At 39.4% G+C, this 21,135-nt stretch overlaps 1 protein-coding gene across 9 annotated transcripts in view; it reads left to right on the plus strand.

The window, feature by feature from the left end:
• MAST2 (microtubule associated serine/threonine kinase 2) overlaps positions 1 to 21,135 on the plus strand; it is a 194,503-nt gene that overhangs the window by 24,431 nt on the left and 148,937 nt on the right. For all 9 annotated transcript variants that reach the window (XM_069863006.1, XM_069863014.1, XM_069863007.1 and 6 more), the window contains exon 3: positions 353 to 495. In XM_069863006.1, coding sequence (XP_069719107.1) covers positions 353 to 495 — 143 coding nt within the window. The remainder of the gene's footprint in view (positions 1 to 352; positions 496 to 21,135) is intronic.

The raw sequence follows: 21,135 nt of genomic DNA on the forward strand, positions 1-21,135 counted from the left end.
ATAGGAAAAGAAATTTTTTTTAATTAGCAGAAAAATATTGTTTCCTTTTTTAAGCTGTGTGAAATGTGGAAAGGCATAAAGTAATAGAAGTCTATATGGGTTTGGATTTACCTATTACCTCATAATATAAACTAGATTTTTTGCACACACTTGGTTATCAAACATAATGAATTCACAGGTAATGTGCTCTTACAGGTTGCTCTTGCAGGTTCTAAGCTTCCAAAACCTTTAAATTGCTTTTTCTTATTAAATGTTTTTTTCTCTACATTGAATATTTGTTTTCACCATTGTATTTTGAGCTTGAAAACTTGTTTAAAAACAAGCTGATGCTATTTTGGTTTTCTTTTTAAAGGAAAACAGTTACTTCCCTTATCAAATAGTGTCCACAGTGGAGTGGGACAGACGATATGGCAGCCACCTGGAGATACCTCAAACCTGGTCCGCATGAGGAATCAGTCCCTTGGACAATCTGCTCCTTCACTTACCGCTGGTCTGGTGAGTGAGTCTGGGAATCCTTGTGATGATTTTGTGCTATAAATAAAAAGTGATGTGATCCCGTGCTTTTGTCTCGGAGAATGCAGCATTTTCTTCCTGTGGGCTCTTTTTAGGATACAGGGTGAATTAAGAGGGGAGATGGTGTTCATCCTGCTGTTGACAAAAGGCAGGAAAAAACCATGTGCACATCAAGAATAATTTCATTCCGGGGAAGCTCCTTCTCAATGCTACTTGCGCTGCTTGATACCTGAAAGGCAACCTCACGGGAAGTCTAGGGAGATGTGAGCATGGGAACTTGACCATTTAAAACATGTTCAAATGGGGAACAGCTTTCTGAGTAGCTACAGGATAACTGTCTGAGGAATTGAAGAGCTGGAACTGACAATCTGCTCTTCTGCATGGTTTCTGTCAAAAGGTTTTGGTAAAGTGACGGTATTTTTGAAGAATGTTACATCTGCTGAATTAGCATTGTCTAAGAAGAGAGCATTCTGTTTGGTGGGAGGAACTCAAGTGGCTATAGTCAAGAGAGAAGTGCAAACCAATGGAACATACGTTTTAGTTGTAGATTTTCTTTATTACCTCTAAATATCTAAAATCACTGAAGTGCAACGAGAATGAAAATATAAGAGTAGGAGAAGACTACTACTACTCCTAATTTGTGAGCAGTCATGTGTGCGACAGAAATAGTTGCTAAATAGTAGACCAAAAGCTAAGCTAGAAGCTGTTTTTGCTGAACTGCCATAGAGTTGCCCATATAACAAGTTTGACTCAAATGAGTAAATTTTGGTGTGCGCTACTTCAGAAAGCTGCAAGTAACTGGAGAAATTTGTATTACATTGTAAGACTGTTTAGAAGCAATGACCCCTTAAATAAATGGGTGTGCCCTGGAGATAGCCCTTGGATTGTTAGCCCTTCAGATGTTTTGGGGGATCCTAGACAGCTTGGCACCCCCAGGTTATTAAGGTTTGGAAAGGCATATATTTGTATTACCTCTAATTTTGTTTCACAACAAAGTATTTGTAATCTTAGCATTTTCAGACATGCCATTGTGGTGAAATTATTCTGATTTGATTTAATTGTGTTGTCTTAGTTTGGTGCCTGCTCAGTGTTTGCCTTAAATTCCCATTCTTAGCAGTGGGTATAATATTGTATCAACAGAAAGGGAAAATGCTCACGTGAACTTGGCATCTCAGTATTTATCCGATAAGGATTAATAAAAGTAATATGTTAAAATGCAGGCCTGTCGTGTAGAGGCAGGCAAATGCCTTGAAGCTTTGTAGCTTAATTTAATGAAAATAACTGTACTTTAAAACAAAGCATTACTTCTCAGATATTTAATTTGGAATACTGATTCACTGCTTAGCAGGTGTGTGGATTCAAGAAGCTGCAGATGTGTCTGGGTGTTACAATTCTGTATGTTACTAGTAGGATGTATTTTCACTTTGTGGTGGCAGTGTTTGTGCTGTCTGTCAAGTGTTCTGATATGAAACACAGTGCCAGTAACTTATTTTAAGATAATTTAACAGTCTCTGCTTTCTAATTAAAGCAGTATTTAGATACTGAACTATATGGTCTTTGTATACTTATGGTAGGCTCTATGTTAATTACAGTTGCAGTTAATTAAGCCTAGAAATTAAGAATTTTATATATAAATTGGGCTTCTAAAGTAATGACTAAAGAGCTGGTCACGAGATGAACACCTAATTAAACACAGTGAGTCCTGGGATCTTGGAGCTAGTTACACATTCACAGCTGTTTTAATATGCTTGTGGTATTGAAATACGCTTCACAAATTAGAAGAGCAAAAGGTCTCTTGCCAGTATAATTAATCTCCTTTGAAAAACAGCTCTATTAAGAGATGAGTAGGTTCAGTAATGCAGAGTGTCATTTTAATATGCCAGCCTTGCTTGCTACAGCATTTGATTCTTTTATTATTTGTTATAATACAATAGACTGATAGCTAGAGAGAAGTGTGAGTGTAGAACGGGAAAGCCAGAATACTCAAAGCAATGTGTATTGTTTCTGCGCTCTCTTTTTGGCACTGTAGCTATCAGTGGATTTTACTTTGCTAAATTGCTTTGCTGGCGTTCAGTAGTGTGTTGTTTTACTTTCAAACCACTACTAATCCTACAGATTGTTTGCTGTGCTTAAATTGTGTTCTTTTCAACTTTGAAAGTATTTGCAAGGCAGAAAGGTAAACTAACAATAGCAATTCCATAGAAATTAGTTCTGAAACAAGACTGATAGGTAGGCTCCTTATCTGCAACAACTCAAGAGCTGGAAACACATCGAATTCTAGCATGCTAACCTATATAAGTACAGTTTATTGTTAGACAGAATCTTTCAGCTCGTACATGTGTGATAAATGCAGATTAATGTGTTGGTCTAGCAGTTGCCCCTAGATCCTTGACTTGAGAAAGAACCCAGAGCAGACTGGATGCTGAGTGCTCTCATGGTGGAACGATAGATGTTGATCTGACCTGTGTGCTTCTAAATATATGTGAGGATTTCTGAGGATGACCTTCAGTTGATCATCTGCTCTTAAGACGGATGTCTCAGATCTGAGTAGATTGAATTCTGGTGGGGAGTGTCCTACTTACGACTTTTCAGTCCCTAAGGCGGCCAAGGAAGTAGTTGGAGATGGAAGACATAAGCATCATTGTGAGCATCTAAGTGATGTTTCTGCTCTCAAGGCCCAACTACAGTAAAAACCAGAGGCACAGGGAGTGTGTATAAAATGGATTTGTATAAGGAACAGAAGGATAATGATGTGGAAAATCTCTTATGATTTAGTTTGGGGGTTTATTTATCTGACATCTCAATCTGCAAGCACCCTGTTGTAAAAAGAACGAGAACTTGGACTGTGTTTTGAACGCAGCTGATGTGAATGATCAGGAATACGGACGCATTCTCTTATGAAGAAGGGCATGAAAAGCATTAGAATTTGTCAGTTTTAGAAAGGAATAAAGAGCTTGTGAAGAGAAAGTTGTGATTCTTGTAGAGGAGGTAGATCAGGAGTGTCTTTCTTGGAAATATTTATTTTGACAAAACTCAATCTGAATGAAATCGATTGCCAGAAGCAGTGCTGCAAGGTGTTAATACTCCAGGGCTGGAGCATTTATGAGTGGGCAAGAGATGATCTTCCCCTCATGTTTGTTGTTAAGGACAGGTTGCTCAACTGGAGCGCTACACTAATGCTGAATAGGTATTTAATTTTGTGGGGAGAGATGTGAGGTGTTTTGTTTGTCCCCCCAGCCTACTTGCCCTCATAGAGAGCATCTCAAGCATGCTATCCAGTGTTTTGTGAAAGAACCACCTGACAGTGTGCCACCCGTTAACTGGGACTGCATCTTTCATCCATTGCTCACTATCTAATGCCTGGAAAAGTTTGAGGTGTTCCATGAATAAGAAACCATGCATGTTCCTTCTGCCAGCTGTGGTGATTGGAAAACATTTGAAGAAGCCTGTTGGTGGTAAATGGGATAGTTTTCTAAAAGACATTTTGAACTTTTATATCCTTTTTTTTTTTTTTTTTAATACTTAGAAACTTCAGTGTTCAGGACTAAACTGAACCTCGTTGCATTCTTTTGACTGAAGAGTTGAACATAGGTTTTGAAAATGAGGTCGAGGATTCTGGCTGGGTGGTTATAGTTCTTTGCTGTGAACTTTTTTCCTTATGTTCTGTACACCATGGTCTGTGGTCAGAGTCATTTTTCCATCTTCAGAGGTCTGAAGGATTCTGTTCGTGAAGCAACTGGTGCTCTGTTAATCCTCTGATGCCAGACTTCCAAGATTTCCTTCTAGGGTCAGTCTCTTCAGAGAATACTTTCAAATGACTCCTGATTTTACATTTACTTTGTAAGGTACTGATTAAAACAAAATCCGACAACTGTGTATTCTTTCCCTGCTCCTGTTTGAGAAGAAGTAGTTAAAACAAAAAGCCTTTCAGATTTTGAATGATCTGGAGGGCAGAAAGGCTCAAATGCAAAGACTTGAAACCATTAACAAGCTGAAGAACTTCCTATGTTGAATAACACTGAAGCAGTGACACTGCCAGTGCAGCCGAATTTGCTGTGAGTGTTTGGTTCCCCAGGGCTGTGTGGGTCAGGCAGTAGCAAGTGGAATAGGACAAACGGTCACCCTTGTGATGGTGGGTTCTTGTCTCTGCGAGGAAGTGTGTATTGGAAACCTGGTAACTGAGGCAGACTTCACATTAGCATGTTATCTTTGCTGTCCAGGTCAGGTATGCTTTTTAGATACAGGAGATAATATTGCTGTTGATTTGTCTAAATTTTTATTCTTTCTTTTTTTAATTCTTTTTAGATATGTTAGGAATAGAATCGTTTGCACACAATATATTTGCGCACCCCCAGAACAGTGTATTTCCCGTGCTCAGGTTGCTCTTTCTGATCTTATTATAAAAGGATGTGCTTCAAATCTGCATTGTCTTTGGCTACCAGGAAGAGTGGCTAATTGGCTGGAGACGTGGGTGTGTGGGTGAGGCACCCTAGAGAATTCCATTTAGCCTGAGGTGGAAGCAAAATCCAGTTGCTAGTTTTTATAATATAAACCATTTGTGGTGCTGGTCTGCCGTCTGCTGGTGGCCTTGGCAATGACAGAAATTATTCACTCCAAGATCCAAAGAAGCTTTTGTAAAGCGGTTTTAGAGATCCTGGTAATTGTTGGTGATTTTACAGCCCAGGCATGTTATCCTGGCATTGTGTTCTGCTGCAACTCCTCGCTAATAACCTCACAGAATCACAGAACGACCTGAGTTGGAAGGGACCCACAAGGATCATGTGAGTCCAACTCCTGTCCCTCCATAGGGCAATCCTAAAATTCACACCATGTGCTTGAGTGCATTGCCCAGAAGCTTCTTGAATATTGTCAGGCTTGGTGCTATGACTGCTTCCCTGGGGATCTGTTGCAGTGCTCCACCACCAGCTGGGTGAAGAACCTTTTCCTAATGTCCAACGTTACCCTCCTCTGGCCCCTCTTCCTGCCATTCACTTGGGTCCTGTCATTGGTCACTAGAGAGAGATCAGCGCCTGCTCCTTCTCCCCTTGTGAGGAAGCTGTAGACTGTGATGAGGTCCCACCTCGGGCTCCTCTTCTCCAGGCTGAGCAGACCAAATGACTTCAGCTGCTCCTGATACCGCTCCCCCTCTAAACCCTTCACCAACTTCGTGGCTCATGTGGATGCTCTCCTGTATCTTTAGACCCTTTTTATTCTGTGGCGCCCAAAAACCTGGCTATATTTTTAGCTACAATATGAATTAGCTTCATAGTTTAATACTATTTGGTGACTTGCAGTGTTGTTTTTTCTGGTAGCAGAGAGATGCTGGCTGGGACAATTAGGAATAAGGTGAGATGATGCTGATGTTTCCAGGTTGCCCTCCAGGCAGTTGTGCCATCCCCATGGCTCAGGGCTGCGCTCTGCTCCGTGGCCGCCGGGTGGCACGGCCGGGCTGGAGAGGAGGCTGAGCTGTTCTGCTCAGTCTGTAGCTCAAGGAGGCCTTAGTTCTGTGCAGATTGTAGATTCAGTACAGAAATTAATGCCAAAGGCTCGATGAAGGGCAGTGGAACCAGAAGGTCATGCTTCTTCATACTCTGTTTCAAACCCATCCTAGATATAAATGAAAATCCCACCTCTAGGTCTCCTGCTTAGTCCCTTGTGCTTTAGTGGATTTACTGGTTATTATTTAGGATCTCTGCTTTATACAGGCATCTGGATAGCGGTTGTTTATCTCACAGCGATGAGGTTTTGGAAGGAATAGTGTTTATAGTGACTAGCAGGTATCTGACTTGCAAATTAAAGACAAAAAGCACAGTAGCTGATTTTGCACCGCGCTATCCAGCTTTCTGCTCAACGTGCATGTTGGCTGTGCATAGAGCTGAAAAATAGGCAAGTGCATAGAGCTGAAAAATGCACCTCCTCGCAAAAGAACTCATTTTTCATTGAAAAATACAGTACGAGTTGGGGGACAAATCAGTAATGCCACTTGTACAGAGAGTTACCTCCTGCGGATAGACTGGGTGCAGGAGCAGACACGCCAGTCTGATGGGAAAACTTCATTTACATTTGTGTGCTCTGAAACACGCAGGTGCTCTTCTCCCAGAATGTCTTGTCATAAATAACCTTACTTCTAGTTTGTATTTTAGGTGGTAACATGTTGACTGTTTGAATGTTGCTGAGTACAGCTGAAAATGTTTTTGTCTGAGAATAGTCATTAAAGTTATAGCTGATGATGGCTATACACTGTTTAGGGAGTAGAGAACTTTCAATATTGGACTGTACGAGTAGAGCTTCCTGGTTTTGTATTGTTAGAAAAGCAGAAAATAGCAGAAACTATAGTTGTATGAATAAATGTATTTTATTACTGTATGAAGTCACAGAAATTGCATTTTAAAATAGCAATTTTAATTGTAATAATTTGAGATGGGAAGGAAGTGGACTTTCCAATTAAGACCATGTGAAGTCTAAGTTTATGCATACTAATTAAAATTCTGAAAATTTTGAATTTACTTATGCTGCAAAGTCTGTGAGTGAATCTTTGAGAGTTTGTGTACATTATCAATTTTGGAATAAGTGACTATAAGGAGACAGAGAGAAAATGTGTTGCTTAAGGAGCTAAAGCAATGTCCAGGCTTGCATTTATTTGAAGAGACTAGGCTTGCGGTAGAGTTAGGGAGCAAACTCTAGACAAAGAGTTGTACATATTGGCATGAGCTGAACAAGGATTTTGGATCTGATAAGGCAGGACAGTGGAGAATATGGCCTTTGCAAAGAAGTAAATGATAATGTAAGCAAACAACAGAAGAGTTTCTTTGAATCCGTTTAAATGTTCTGAACAAAATCCTGAGTGCTGGGCAGTGTTTTAGAGTGCATGCAGAGACTAACTTTTGTCACAGCTTTAAGGTATCAATGGTAGGAAAACTAAAATGCTATAATTCTGTGTCTTTTTGTGATACATCATGGCACTGTCAACAGGCTGGAGGGAAGGGATGCCATCCAGAGGGACCTGGACAGGCTTGAGAGGTGGCCCTGTGTGAACCTCATGAAGCTCAACAAGGCCCAGTACAAGGTCCTGTGCCTGGGTCAGAGCAATCCCAGGCACAAATACGGGCTGGGCAGAGAATGGATTGAGAGCAGCCCTGAGGAGAAGGACCGTGGGTGTAGGTGGACGAGAAACTCAATATGAGCTGGCAGTGTGCATTTGCAGCTGAGAAAGCCAACTGTATCCTGGGGTGCATCAAAAGAAGTGTGAGCAGCCAAGTGAGAGAGGTGATTTTCTCCCTTTGCTCTGCTCTCATGAGGCCTCACCAGGACTCTTCCATTCAGTTCTGGAGTCCTCAGCACAGGAAGGACAGAGATCTGTTAGAGCGAGTCCAGAGGAGGCCATGAAAGATGATCAGGGGGCTGGAACACCTTCCGCACAAGGACAGGCTGAGAGAGTGGGACTTCTTTAGCCTAGAGAAAAGAAGGCTCTGGGGAGACATTATAGCAGCCTTCCAGTACCTGAAGGGGCTACAGGAAAGCTGGGGAGGGTCTCTTGATCGGAAGGGCAGGGATAGGATGAGGGGGAATGGTTTTCAGCTGAAAGAGGGGCGATTGAGATGGGATCTTAGGAAGAAATGTTTTCCTGTGAGGGTGGTGAGACACTGGCACAGGTTGCCCAGAGAAGCTGTGGCTGCCCCCTCCCTGGAGGTGTTCAAGGCCAGGTGAGATGAGGCTTTGAGCAGCCTGGTCCAGTGGGAAGTGTCCCTGCCCATGGCAGAGGGGTGGAACTGGATGGGCTTTAAAGGTCCCTTCTGACCCAAACCATTCTAAGATTCTGTGATTCAGGACACGTGCTTCACATTGACATTCAAGACTGATAGTCCTGATAGGGTTTTCACTCATAAACGTCATTCTGAATATTTCATGTGTATCTGTGTAAAGAACGACAAATAATTGTGATAAATGCTGTACTAGAGTTATATTCAATATATGGAGCATATTACTTAAACGCAGTCAGCATCTCACTCTGAAGAAACTTCAGCATATTGCTTAAGCACAGTCAGCATCTTTTCACTCATTTCAGTTAAGTGAATTCCATTTTGGAGTGGACTCATTGGCTTAAAGGAGATTTTCATACTTGAAAGAAAATTTGAACACCCTTCTGTGTAACCTGAGGCTTGTCATCCTAGGAAATATGAATTCATAAAACTTGCCTTGTGATAATTGTTAGGCACTAGACTGTCAGTTTGAATGATTGCCGTTCTCATTATCTTCAGATGCTGCGTGTTATTTTTTTGTCTGTGAATATGTTGAATTGATTTTTGGCACATGCAGTCAGTTCTGTTTCTGACAGCAGCACTATTGTAGGTATAAAGTGAGAAACTGCTGTAGTGTGCATGGCAGATTAGCTTTTTTGCTTGGGGAGCTGTGGGGAAGTTAAGATAAAATACTAAGAATTATTCAGGCTGTCTTGAACACACATTGTCACTGATTGAGTCTTTGTTCCATAAGTGTTGTTTTGTGGTTCATATTGACCTCTCTGTAAAAACATACAGATGTAGACAATAAAAATTCTGGTTTTTAGTTTAAAATAGACAAAAATGGTCTGTCTTATTTTGGTGATTTTTGGCAGGTATTTCCATGCAAAGGCAGTGTGAGATGTCCCTCTTCTGTATTTTAGTACAGCTGCCTTCTGTGTCTGGTAATGCCTCTGGTAACTGTTTCCAAGAATGGATAATAGGAGGATCAGTCTTCAAAGATGAAATAGTTTGTTTGCCCAAGTTTCAAAGCAAGCTTTAGGACACGTGTAAAGCTCCTCCATACCTCTTCAACTAAGGAAAAAGCTTTGGAGATGGTCTACAAATCAGCAGCATAATCCTCCATGTTTGGCTGTTGTTTTTTGTTTGATACCTTTTCCTATGCCATATCTATTTTGGTGTATCCAAGCCATGCAATGTGTCTTTCCAGCTGTGGGGCTTCAGCTCCAGAGAAACACACTGCTTGCTTATTACTGCTTAGAGGAAAATGGGAATGCAGTTGTTTATATGCTTCACCCCTGAACTGCTGCAGATCAGAATCTTTCCTGGAGTTAATCTAAAGTCCTTATTACTTCGAGATTACTGGAGGGGGAGAGGTGAAATCTCTTGGCTGAGGTAAGTATAGCTTTGTAAGTGAAACACAGTACTAAAGCCTGAGACTTAAGCAACAATCCTGATATCTGAACTTTGATAAACTCAGAGAGGTTAAGTCATTTGGTCATCAGCAGAGCTCTGAGTAAAGCATATCTTGCAGACTTTCTCTAAAGTGTAGCTTATTAATGCTTGGCAAATGTTTGAAGCTCAAATGGATGGTGCTATAAAATACTCATTTCTGTAGTCCCTGTACCTAGTGTGACTGTGTCATTATCTTATTTATTTATTTAAGTTATTTAGAGTTGAAAGCCACTTGTTCAAAAGCCAGGGGATATCTTGATCTCTTACCTGGCTTTCCTGTAGTATTATTGCTATGTTTGCTGCGTTGTTACTGCTGAGCGTTTCTGCAGGAACCGAGAGTTTTAAACTCTTCCCTGGTGGGAACCGCAGAGTCCTTGTGCTGTGAGAACACAAGCTATGAAGTCAGAATAACCTTTACACTAGCAAGTATGATTTAGACTCAACATCTGTAGTTCTTCCCTTTGTGAACAGACTAGGATGAATAATGTCTGGGCTCTTTTTTTCAAAACTTTGTCAATTAAAGGAATAGATGAGGAGAATTCTTGTATTGTGGCATTTTGGATTGATCAGTTTTTTTTCACTGAAGGCAGTTGTGGCCAACTAAGTTTGTACAGTGCAAAATTAGCTGAGAAGGGTGCCTTATGTGTTCAAAACAAACCTGCTTACCTAAGCTGTTTTATTAGTAAACAGAATGCAACAGCTGACTGAGGTGCTTCTCGCTTTTTTACTTATTGCAATGATCACGTTTCCATTTAAAAAAAAATAATCTTGTGTACATGACAAATATAAAACTTGCTGTAGTAGAAGTGTGCAAAAATATGTGTGTCGATTTGAACTTAAAGATATTGGCAAGGGGTTGAAAGATGTGCAGGGTTTCAGATCTGTCATAAAAGGATGTGAAATGTAATTAACCCAAAATAACCTTTAAAATATTTTTTGAGCCTGATAAATTAAATGAGCTGTTGAATAACTTAATGAGAGATTTTAATTTTATACCTTAAATAATATCTTATTAAAATCCTCAAGATTTTGCTTTGTGCTGGAATCCATGGAGACATTTTCACAATGACCCCATGATTCAGTAGCACTGTTAATATACATGGTGCATATTTGAGGGGTAAGGTCTAGGTTAATGGCAGCATTTGTTCTTTAAGTGCTTGAAGCTACAAAGCTCTAATTGAAGATATGAATGTTCAAACCTCGTTATTTTAACGTGTCATATGGTATAGTGACAGTAAAAGTAGCTACATGATGAACTTCTATGGCAGGGTTTGTAATTTGTCCATGAAAACAAATTATCATGTGAAACTTGGAATTAAAATTCTCTGCCTTGGAGTTTAAATAAAATTTGAAATTTCAGGTCTAATGGTTTCTGTATTTGTATGTGTTCAAAATTAGAAACGATTATTTGCATGCCTTTAAAATATAGAGATATTGCTGTGTGGTTTGTTTAAACAAGTGCATGCGCTTATTTTTTTCCATGCAAATATTTCTACTTAGATACTCTGTTATGTATTTATTTCAAGGAGTTAAGTCTGCAGAGGTGCTTTGGGCAAATTTGCATCTCAAATTTTATAAAGATTGGTAACTGAGCTAATTTAATGGATGAGCTGTTGCCAAGGAAAATACCTAGTGTGTTTACCACAGTGTTCAGAATCCAGTGGTTGAAGACAAAGGTCAGAATGCGCATTACTGCTTGCATTTCATCAGTGTTGCTAACCTTGGCTGCCAGTGTGCAGCTTTGTGTACTCTGTTGTCTCTAGCATCAGCTAGATTCCTTTTGAAGTCCCTCCTGCCCACTCTGATGTTCCTAAGCTCTCCTTTCCTTCCTGTGTTCTCCCAGAAGCGTTTATTTTTCTCTGTGGCTTCCCTGTCCCAATAAACAAGGAAAAATACTCCCCATAGTAAAAATTAATTCTTATTATTTGATGTTAGCCAGAAAAGCTGCAAGTTGGGACTGCTTTGTGCACAAGGATACTTCTACTGTGACCTCCTCAATCCCTCTTCACTGTAGATTCTTTGAGCTGTGGAATCTTAATGTGAAGGCTACAGAGTTGTGTCTTGTATTACAGTTTCACTGTTGCTCAAAACCTGTGTGCCTCTTTCTTACTGTACAGTTACCCGTTCTGGTACCATCTTTGTTTCTGTAGTATCTCCTTGCTAAATGAGCAGTGCTCTGAATGGGCTTTTGATCCACAAGCTCTTTGACTCGCTCAGATGACAGTATGCAATATGAAATTAGGTTTGTGGATATTAGGACATCTATTGATACCTATTAGAATCATAGAATAACCAGGTTGGAAGAGACCCACCAGATCATTGAGTCCAACCATTCCTATCAAACACTAAACCATGTCCCTTAGCACCTCGTCCACCCGTGCCTTGAACACCTCCAGGGAAGGTGAATCAACCACCTCCCTGGGCAGCCTGTTCCAGTTCCCAATGACCCTTCCTGTGAAGAATTATTTCCTAATGTCCAGCCTAAACCTCCCCTGGTGGAGCTTGAGGCCATTCCCTCTTGTCCTGTCCCCTGTCACTTGGGAGAAGAGGCCAGCACCCTCCTCTCTACAACCTCCTTTCAGGTAGTTGTAGAGAGCAATGAGGTCTAGTTTGGGTTTAGGGAAATTTTTTGTTGTTTTGCCTTAATTCACTTACCAAATAATTTCTCTCAAAATAAGTTTGTAACACTCTACATTTTACTTTAAAACACATGCATGTGTTTCTTAATAAAGAACTCTTAAATCTTATTAGTACAAAATAGGCTAATGAAATAATTAGCTAAGTTTAGCAAGATAAGCTGATGAGGTTTTTGAAAGGAAAGAGGAAAAATTTGTAAATTGTGTACATGCAGAAGTGTCTGAATTAAGAGGAAAAGTACCCTGTCAACATTGTCAAATTATATCGATCAGGCATCAGCATTGATACTGGTTAAACAGGCAGCTGTTTGAAGTGGTACGTTTGACAATGACATCTTTGTATTTTCTATATGATTACTTGCCTACTGACATATTTATTTTCTTGATGTAATTTGCATACTGTGTTTAAAATGTGGCTGACCGAGAGTTGAATTATACCAGAGTAGAAAGAAAATCACATCTTCTTATGGCTGGTATGAACATGCATGAATATTGGGCAATATCTGCAAACAAGAGTTGATTTATGTATCAGTTCCAAGAAAGCATTCTAATAAATTTGATGGACTGTTTCTCTGTTTTTTAAGCTAAAGCTTATTTAGACATCAACTATATATAGATAAAATTAAAAAAGAAAATTGCAGCAAGCCTTTATATAAATGAGAGATTTTGAAAACCTTGCGGGACCCTCTTCCACGTGGATTTTCGTCAGACAAATGTGTAGTATCTACTTCCCTGGGTGAATGTCAAGAACAGATTAAAACCCATTTAGCTGGAGAGCTGCTTGGCCATTAAACTTGGCTTTACAGTGTGATAGATATCCCATCCTGTTCTAATCACCAAACTCCTCTTTTTTTCCATAAACAAAAGTAAACTGCTCTTCGCCTTGGCTTACTGTAACTCCCAATAATTTCAGGGCAAAGGTGTTGTGGTGCCCAGCTTCTTCAGTGAAGTACATTAATGATACACACTCTTCCATCTGGTATCTGATTTCTTTTTACTCCCATTATTAACAAGGCTTTTATCATCAAACTTTGCCTGTGCTCTGTGAAATCTCCATCTGAAAATAGCCATGGGCAACCATCAGTAATTGGTAACTCCATTTTTCCTTGCACATCAGGAAACTTCTCCAGTAGTCTGGGGGTTTGAAAGTGGGTTATCACAATTTCACATTCTGGAGTAAGCAGTGCAAGGTTGGTTAAACTCCATTTTGTGTGAAGTAAAATGGATTCATTTCACCTGAACTATGTAATTAAGCTTATTCTTTTTTGTTATAAGCTTCTGTTCTGTGTTGAATCCCTCATTTCAGAGGAGTGGAAAGTGTACGATAATGTTCACTACTTGTAAGTGTCATGATTCAGTTTTCTACTATATGTTTTACAGATAATTACTGTAATCTCATAAAATGCTCAAATTCAGACATGGCTGTGCTGAGGATTGGCTGTCTCCTCTACATGTAGTTCTACATCCTGGTATTGTCTCCTCAAAGTGATTGGCAAAGGTTTAAGAGGTTGGGGCTGTGTCTGGGTGATGCTTTGAAGCAGACAAAGCATCAGTGAGTAGCACAGACCACTTGAGTGTCGAAACCTGGATCCAATTAAGAAGTAGCAATCTGGGACCTGTATTACCCACTGTATGATGAGGATGGGCGATGCTGACTGCAGGGTGCCCAAGGAGATGAGCACTGTAGACTGTAATGTTAGTGAGGGACTTCCATTACTTATTTGTAGACTGGATACGTGCTACACTGGGACATAGTGGGAGTAAACTTTACACGTTCAGTGACTGTTTCATAAGACAGATCAAGTTCTAGCAAAGAGCCTGTGGGAGGAGAGGTAATATTGCTTTTATTCTTAGCGGCGCGCAGTTACGGTTCAAAATGTAAGTCAAAAAGCCACCCTAAAGGCTGAAACTGAACTATGTGTATGCAGAGCTAAAAATAGTAAAAAACCTGCTGAAGTTGCTTTCAGTTTCAAAAAGATGAACTAGTTTAGAAGAAGAAAAAGCCTTGTTGAAGAGCAAGGAACATCAGCTAAGAGACCTTCATCTTTATAGTCTCCATGGAACGGAGTTAAGGACCTCTTCAAGGCAGAGAAATGCAGCGTTCTCCTCTCCTACCTCTGAATAAGAGTTAAGACTGGTTAAAAGGAAAGCAAAGCGGTTGAAAACAGAATAAAGGAGGTTGTTAATTCAGTGAGTAAAAGGAGATAATGACACAGCTTTAAATAATTGAAGGATGAAATGTGTGAACTACTAATTGTGCTGCATAGCCAATTGCTTAATATAATTTCAGTAGTTGAGGGCTGGCAAGTGGCAAATGTACAAGTGTTTAAAAAAGGGATCCAGGAGAGATCTGTGGAGTTACAGAATTCCAGATGTTCCCTCCATGTTACAGTTGCCTGAATCCTGATTTCTATGAGTGTAGTTTACCATTCGGTTGCGTTAACACAATATTTAAATAGAGGAGCCCTTACCGAGCCATTCAGATAACACTGACAGTGCTGACCTCACTGTTTATACTGTGCTATTACAATATGTTTGTCATTGTTGGGTTTATATTTATTTCTAGGTCATCAATTAAAATGCTGAATAATGTTGTATGTGTGACTGTTCTGTTGAAACCGAATGGTTGTATTCAGTAGCATTTCTTCTGACAGCTACTTTAAAAAAACATACGATTGTCAGGTTGTTAACCTGGAAGGTTTTGCTATTTCTTAGAAATACATTTTGAAAAACGTAGTTTGCAGGCAAGTTAAAACCTCTGAACAATTCCAAGTCTGATGTCTACGTGTTCACTTTATCAACAGAGGCAGCAATTTAAACACCCTGACCCCCATCTCCCCCACCCAAAAGCATCTAAGAACTCTTGTCAGAAATTGAATTTGTTTATTTGCAACCTTATTTTTCCATAAAAGCCTCAACGGCTGATGTTATGTCTACTTTTTCCTTACTAGTAAAAGCTGATGCAGGATTAAAATAATCTTGCCCCGGACTGATATCATCCTTGCTGCTATGAAACCTCCTGGATAATTTGCTTACTCCTTGTCCCTTGTTTGGCTGGATAGGGGTGGGTTCTTTGGACATTTCCACTGCTTCTTGTTGCAAAAGAAGCTTTGAAGGTCGTACTGAGAAAGAAAGGGGGCTGCTAGTGTGGGAAATTCAGGAGCACGGGGCAGAGAGCAAACTGCTACAATAAACTGATAATGCTGATGTTTGTTAACTTTGAGATATATATAGAATCATGCTGCTGTTGTCATGTTTATGGTTTGTCCATCACAGCTCACACTTTGGTTGCTTTCTACTTCAGTGACTTCAGAGGGAGCCCTTAGGAGACGGGTTTCTTCAGCTTAATTACCTGTTCTGGAAAGATCTTCAACCGTCCCTTGAATTCCACTGTGACGGGACCCATTTGGATGCTATGAGATCATTCTGTCAGCGTAGGCTTGTTTACTTCACAACTTTGGCAACTTTGGAAGGCATCTTTCAGTACTAAACCATCCACCTTTTGCCTTAGCAGATAATTTTTCAGCATGGAACTGTGGATTGCTGCTGGTTATTGCCATGGTTTCTTTCTTTTATATAGACCTAACGTTTGGTGGAATTGAATTCTCTTTTCTTATGTAGTTTTCTGCATTAATTAGTTTCTTTCTGGATCCTGTCAGGCTCACTGTGATACCAGTTTCTGAGAAGCTTCTTTTGTTGATGTGTTTAGAAAAGGCTGTACTTCTTTTACGGAAAGAATTTTCTTTAGGGATGCTGCCAAGACTCTGAAGACCAAAAAATCTTATGGCTTTGTGTTTGAGTGTAATCAAACTGGCATTCGTCGTCATTTTGCCTCTTTAGAGCCGGAACAGATCTGTAGACCAATATGTATTTTTGGCATTGTCTTTAACCAAAATTGACAGCAATGGTGTGAATGATCATGATTGTAAGAAACGTTGAGCAGTGGTAGGGAAGTTTCTGCAATTGTTCTTTCTTTCCTGGTAACTTCTAAGGCACTGGGTGTTTCATCCAGGCTTGAAAAGAAAAATATATACGTTACTGCAGTTTTGTAAGAACTGGAACTGAGTAGGAGACACCCCCTCACATTCTCCAAGGGAGAGACAGTTCATTGTTTATTGTGGCTTGGCAGCACTGTTTGACACTCAAATATGACGGCTCTTGATTAGCTGTGGGGAGATCCTTTCTCCTGCCTCCGGTTGGGTGGAGGTGAAGTAGGAGAGCTGAGGTTACCTCTGTAAGGATTCCTGGAGGGAGTAAGATGACAAAAAGACAAATTTGTAGGAAACTGAATGTCTTTAATTCTGTTGCTTGAGAAGTAGCTTATTTATATTGCAGTGCTGAAAGAATCTGACATCCTTTTTCCAAAAACATGGATATTAGTGACCTAGCTGTGGGTGACATTGGAAGGACAGCTTTTGAAATGCTCCTTGTGATGCTTCCGTGTCAGTTTAGCATACTGCTTTTCCTGTGGAAGGGATGGCGGGATGCTACTCCAGCAAATGGAATGTCTCTCCACGTGCTGCCTTTGTGATTTCTCTGGTTGTCCCAAGCTGAGTCTGCACGAGGAGGTGATGGGGTCTTCCCTGAACTGTAAACCTGACCTTTCAGAAAAAGGGGAGAGGGAACCCTCATGTTTTGGTTGTGCATAGTGGAGCAGAGCATACTTGTAGCATCATCTGCAGTTTATTTCTTTGCTTTTCACTACTAAAGACATAAAAAAAATTAGTATTCTATAAGCTTGAAAGAGAGACTATTATCTAATTGGCTTTTGGTTAGGAGGATACTGATTTCTAGGTCAATGTAAAACAAATGAGCATTTAAATTGAAGAGGAGCAGCTGTTCCAAAGCCCCTTTCCACAGTGCCTGGTTTTGTTAAGGATAATTATGTCTAATTTTAAATTATGATAGCTTTGAGTATTGAGCTTTGCCTTGTCACATCCACTAGCTCATTCTCCTTCATCAGTAGGAATGTTCTATCATGGAGCTAGGTTTCTGACTGGATTTATTTTGCTGGGCCTTTTGAATTATGAAGAGAAATACAGCTTTAAGGATGAGGTTTTCATATGCTGATGTTAGCATGCTCCCATTCTATTTTTTGGGGGCTCAAAACAGGTAAAATGTTGTCTGATTCCTGTGGAAAGATACTGCTGGGAAAATAAGTATTTATGTAAACATGTAAGATTTTTGTTCATAATTTTAGCTTGAAAATGAAATGTTAGACTCCAGTGCTGAAAAAATCCAAGAAAGCTCTTGTCAGCCCTTGGAAGGAAACATATGCTAAAGATGTCCTGTGGTTTACATACTGCTTGTTTCAATTAACACATTGATATTCTCTGCCAGTTCTTGAGATAAAAGGCCAGGTGACAATTCAAATGATGCATGAAAATCATAATTCAATTTTTTTCTGGTAAGCTTATTTTTTTTTAATTAAAAAACCCAAATACAAAGAACAAAAGATTTCAGCTGCAAAGCTCAACTTCATATAAGTAATTCAATAGGTTAACTGAGCACTTTTAAGAACATATATTCTAAAATGTATTGCTGCTGCAATGAGGCACATTTGTTTTTATGAAATGTCCATTTCTGGACATGGTAATATTGTAGTGTCATGCATGGGAATTGTGTGTTTGAATTGAATTTGGAGTAAAATGTAACTATAACTATCAAGAAGTGTAAAATACAGATTTTTTTTCCATTTTAATTTGAAATCTAAGTCTTGTTTTACCTCCTAGTTTTATGGGAAAAGGTTGTCTTCACATGCCTTTTAAAATAACAAATATCACACTTTTCCTCTGAGAAATATTCTCTGGGGCTCTAAGTCAACACCTCTTACTGTCTTTTGTTTCTTTTCCGCTGATTAAATGTAATACTTAGTGTTAAACAAAGCCAAAAAAGTTTGAGAGATTGCCAAATTATTATTATGCACCTGCTTTTTTTGAGGAGAAATAGCTTTCAAATTAAAAAAAAAACAAAGCAGGGGAACTCATAAAAATGGGAGATCTGACACAGATTCTGGAAGAGAAGATTAACAAACCACATTTGTCATTGTACTGCAAAGCATTGAAGTCCTGAATGAATTTATTCTTTTATCTTTCTTTTTGGTTTTTTTTCAGTTTAGTGCATAAATATTGGGAAAAGGAATATCTATAAAGAACGAACAGCTTTTAACTTGTCTAGCATTTTAAGGGGATGACAGAATTGTGAGGAATGAATAGCAAAATTGTGTCTGAGACCAGAAAGGAAGAATAAAGATCTGTCAGAATCCATCTGCAAAGGACTGCTGTGAGACAGGTATCGCTGTAAGCTTAGTCTGCTATAGGCAAGGAGGGCAGGGGAGAGTAAAAGCCTCTAACTCCAAATGTTTTGGCTTCTCGTCTTTGTGTTTATTTTGAAGGCAGTGATTGGATGTATTATCATGTTGGTCTTAAGCAGGCAGAATAGTACAAACTTTGGAGACTTGTTCAATGTCATCGGGAAACCAAGGTAAAATACAAGGTGTATTGAAGAGGTTCCCTGTTTTGTGAAGCATCAAGTGTTTGTTCTGAAGAACTGAGTGTCCAAAATGATAAATATCCTGTAGATAAGCAAGAAGAAAATAGTCAGATACAGCTTGCTCTAATCTTGTCTCTACTATGTCTTGTCCTTAGAACTCTGTAAAGAAAGTGCTATCTCTTTGTACAAACCATCTAGCTTGTACTTCAAAGACAAATCTGGCTTTATTGATGAAGAATTGGAAGCAGGAAAGTTTGGAAATAGTTTACAGAAGAGGCAAGAATGTATACGTGCATCACTGCTGCTGTGGTGAGGCTGCAGGAAGAGCACTGGCAGCCAGAGGTGCTCAAGAACTGCAGAGGAGATTGGAGGAAATCTTACGGATGGTAAAATCTTGGGGGTATTTCTCAGCGTGTTATTGCACGAGATATGAGATCTGTTCATATTTAATAGCATTGGTTGAACCAGTTTCTTTGGCATAATAGCTCCTGGAGAACTGGGTTCATGATGTCTTTCCTGCAGGATTCTTGAAACTGTAAGTTTTGTTGTTTCTGTAAACTTCTGAGTAAACATCACTAGCTTTCATTAGGGAAATACACAAGAGTTGTTATTGGGTTCTTGAGCTTTGGCTTTGTTGCCATTTTCATAAGAGGTATTCACTGCTGATACTTTAAGTCCAGCGTCTCTAAAGCATGAAGATAGTCTTATAATAAAGTAAGAGAATCCTGATTTTTGGTAATGTGTTTACTAGATAGAAATTTTACTTCTTCAGGTTTTAGTTTGCAGCATTTATTGAATAGGGCTTCTCTGCCTAACAAAATAAGTGTTTCTTTTGCAAATGGTGTTGTATTTGAAATGTAGCATCACAGAAAATAGTTTCCATTTTGTCCTAATGTCAGTTTAGCTCCTCAATGAGAATGTTTCCGTAGTGAGTTCAACAACTTCTGTAAATATTGAAGTTTAATTGAAGATTACTTTCCAAAGATGTTGTTTTTCCAAGGGGCTTGAGCCAAGGAACTCGTTTCTGCCTGGAAGCTGGTGTCTCTTCTGAATATACTTTCTAGAGTACAGCATGAAAACAGTTGGTCATAGATGAATGAACTCTTTCCTCCACCCCTGTCGACAGCGAATTTACATTTGTCAGGAAGATGAGTGAGTCTGCGTCTTTCATAATGTATTGAGTGTGGGGGGTGGGGGAGCCTTCCTCAGAAATCTAAATCTAACAAACTGGAACCACAAAATTCTCTCTGAAAGCTTGATTGCTGTGTAAACCTTGAATATTTCAGCCGTTTTTCTCAGAATTTCTTCTCCTTGGGACCAAGCCTCAGAAGTGGAGTTTGTTACGGCTCACAATAAATTCCTAGTACAGTTCATTGTTAATGCACAGCTTTGCTCCAAAGGTCTTAGTTTATCAAACTGACTCTTGTAAATAGGCAGGAAATCCAGAAGACATTCAGACAAGCTGTCAGGCGAGCTTCCTTGGGTTGCCTGCCAAGTATTTATTTATTTATTTATTTATTTTAAAAAAACAAGTTACCTCATCAACCTTCCTGCTTTCAGTAGTCTGTCAGTTTATCTCAAAGGGACAGGTTTTTAAATCTCCAGATAAACATAGCTTGATCAAAATAAATAAACCCTCCCCAAGCACTGAAGTTTCAGATTGACAGTGAAACATTTGGCTCATTCAGGTTGCGCAGACAAATGTTACTTAAAAAAATTCCATGGAAATTGTCCGCTGACGATCTTTCAGAAAGTGATCTTTTTTCCCAGCCGACAATCTGTTATGTAAGGAAATGTTTTATCTTTAAGGTTTGCCACAACTCGATGTGCTGTTGTTTTTAGTTTTGACTAAAAACAGTAAGGAAAATAATTAATTTTGAATCATGAAAAATGTGAATTTTTAATCTCAGTATTTTAGATCAGGGGACTGTTCTTTTCAAAGTTCCGTAATAATAAAAGTATGCAATAAAAAGCTTTGTGTCTTGTTGCAGACAACTGAAAAGCTGCTGCTTTCTTTTGGCCTGATGTTTGGAAGGGAGTTCTCTTTGTATGGCGAAGCACGAATAGGTCTTCGTTGTTGGTTTATACAGTTGTATCATGTTGACGACCTTCATACCATGTGTCCCATGATAGGGTCCCCCTTGTGTTGTGATACTTTCTGGTGTTTCTGTAGTCGATACTAAATGTCACAAGTGGTTTAATGCCTGTTCTAAGTTGTTGTTGTAAGCGAACTTAGACCTCTAGTGTTAGGAGTTTATGGTGTGCAGCTACCGAATTGACTTAAGCTCTACTGGAGAGTA

This window comes from Phaenicophaeus curvirostris, chromosome 8 (assembly GCF_032191515.1).
Source record: "Phaenicophaeus curvirostris isolate KB17595 chromosome 8, BPBGC_Pcur_1.0, whole genome shotgun sequence".
Lineage (NCBI taxonomy): Eukaryota > Metazoa > Chordata > Aves > Cuculiformes > Cuculidae > Phaenicophaeus > Phaenicophaeus curvirostris.